Source organism: Drosophila guanche, unplaced genomic scaffold (assembly GCF_900245975.1).
Source record: "Drosophila guanche unplaced genomic scaffold, DGUA_6, whole genome shotgun sequence".
In the NCBI taxonomy this organism is placed as follows: domain Eukaryota; kingdom Metazoa; phylum Arthropoda; class Insecta; order Diptera; family Drosophilidae; genus Drosophila; species Drosophila guanche.
This window is the reverse complement of record NW_022995749.1, coordinates 2,748,792-2,751,326: the sequence shown is the minus strand read 5'-3', so window position 1 is coordinate 2,751,326 and position 2,535 is coordinate 2,748,792. Positions and strand designations below refer to the sequence as shown.

The following is a 2,535-nucleotide window of genomic DNA, read 5'->3' as shown; positions in this document are numbered from 1 at the left end:
ACTGTCATGCTTTAATCAACTGTCAACGACAAACAAACCACTAAATAAGCATTTTGTGTGTGGAATCAAACCAACACTCAATCAACATTGGCAAAAATGGCAAAGAAAATATGAAATTTATTCATTTTAAATATGAAATTTGTTTGTTTTATAACATCAAAATTAACCTCTAGGCGCAAGTACATTTGATGTACATATGTACATTCATACATATCTAATACATATTATGTACACACAAAAGAACAAGAAACTGTCCCCACAACTGCACATTTTATTTGTATGTTTTCTTTTCCTTTGGCCAAAGCCAATCGCTGAAGACCCATTGAAAGTTTTTGAGCACAAAACACGAGCTCCCTCTCCAAAGCGAAACTTACTGTCGAGGGTGCTCCACCGGCGGAAGTTGCGGGTGGAAGTGGAACTTTTGCAAAGACCTTCCTCCAGCCACCTACACACAATGCCATCGCCCCATAAATGCATAGAAATTGAGTGCAGAAATTAGAGGAAATCCACAAATCGAAGTAAAAGTTTTTCTCCCCTTCGCTTGCCCTGCCCTGCCTTTGGGCCAGTTTATTGTTTGCAAATTTCCCAGGGGGGTCCTAGAAAGGCAAAGCCACACTCCATTCCATTCCATTCCATGTGTAGTTCAAATATTTGCGCTGCTGATTACTTTTAATGCTCAAATCGAATGTGGGAAGTAGGCTTGATTCCCGGGCATATCCAAGCCATCAATCAGTTCGAGAGTTTGACCCAAATTCCAAAAAACCAAACCGATATTTGTAGTTCCATCATTGTGGTTTTCCTTTCTTTTTGAATTTCCGGCAACATGTTTCGTGGCGGACCTTCCCTTCCCCTCCTTTTCTGTGCGCGCAGCATGTGGGATTTGATCAACGACCATTGCCGGAGTCTGAGATGGAGTCCTGCGGACTTTGCCTGGCCCGCAGCTCTGCAAGCCTCGGGGACTGGCGATGATTATTGCGATATTCCAACGGTGGACCTGCACCAGAAGCGGGGCACGCACATGCACCATCGTGCCCGTTTTCGGGAAAAGACAATCCGGGAGTATGAGAAACGCTTGCGCCTGTACTCAAGCCCCGTCAAGTTGTTCCGCTACTTTGCCACCATCAAAATGAAGAACCATGCTGGCCGCTGGGAGGTGTACATGACGCCGCAGGACTTTCTGCGCTCCATAACGCCCGGATCGGCCTCACAGCCAGAGCTCCTCGGCCTGGACAAGTACCACAAAGTAACTGAGGAGCGTGCCAAGAAGTATAGCTGCTCGACGCTGGCCACCAACAGCATATTCTACAAGTTCCAAAAGGATGGCCTGCTCACCTTTGGGGACTATCTGTTCCTGGTCATGCTGCTGTCCGTTCCGGAGCGTTACTTTGATATGGCCTTTCGCCTGTTCGACGTCAACGGCGATGGGAATCTGTCCCACGATGATATGAACTTGTATCTCTCGAAAGTCTGCCAGGGGGATGGCCTTTTGAGGAACATGAACATCAATCAATTCTTCTTTGGCCCCAAACTGACACAGAAGCTCAACGTTAATGTGTTCTTGGAGTTCCAGCGAACGCTGACCAGAGAGGTGCTGCTGCTCGAGTTCCAGGCTCTGTGTAAGAGCCACGCGACGGTGCTCAGCGAGGTGGCCTTTGCCAAAGTGGTGCTGGCCTATTCCGCCGCCAGCTCCTCCGAGCAGTCGGCACTGCTGCTCCGCGTGCAGGAGAAGTACAAGGACTCTGATCGCGGCATAACGCTGGATGAGTTTCTGGACTTTTTTACGTTCCTCAAAGACGTGGCCGCCGTGGATGCAGCCCTGACCTTCCACTATCTGAGTGGCGCCAACATTTCGCGGCAGACCCTCAGCCACATTGCCAATGTCGTGGTGGGAGTGCACCTGACCGATCACATCATTGACGTTATTTTCACCATCTTCGATACGGATGATAATGGTGTCCTCAGTCGCAAGGAGTTCTACCAGACGTTGCGGCATCGCATGACGCGCAGCACCCAAAAGAAGCCCGTCCATTTGGCATCCATTATGGGTATTGCCTGCAAGTGTGCCGCCCAGGTGTTGGTGGATCAATATTTAAACTGAAAGCAGCCATAGCCGCAGCCGCAGCCGCAGTTGCAGTAAAAGTCCTTAGCAAGCTCCTTTGAGGGTAGAGGCTTTTAGCGCACAGACAATACAAGCGGCAGATCCAAGAACAAAGACCTTCAGCCGCTACAGCCAGGTAACGTCAATTGACTTAGCCTCGACGGCACACACAACATGCGACAGCAGATGAAGTTGGAGTGGAGAGTGGAGAGTGGAGCAGAGTGTAGAGTGGAGAGTGGAGATGATGTGGAGTTGCTCTGAATGGCGAAAGGAGACACTGCACAAAAGCGCAGCCTGTTTGCCTTCGACTTGAAACGTTTCAACTTCACGAGTTACGAGTTACGCCCCGCCCCGCCTCGTCCCGCCCCACCAAGTTGAACAAGTTGAAAAATGAAGCGAACTTGAAGGATGGAATCCATTTTGCTGTCTCGCCACTT

The 2,535-nt window shown here is 49.3% G+C and overlaps 1 protein-coding gene across 1 annotated transcript; it reads left to right on the top strand.

The window, feature by feature from the left end:
- The first annotated feature begins 871 nt into the window (after positions 1–871).
- Positions 872–2,098, top strand: LOC117585384 (calcium uptake protein 1 homolog, mitochondrial). Its single transcript, XM_034274833.1, has one exon. It carries the CDS (start codon positions 872–874, stop codon positions 2,096–2,098), a length of 1,227 nt encoding a protein of 408 aa, XP_034130724.1.
- The last annotated feature ends 437 nt before the right edge of the window (positions 2,099–2,535 follow it).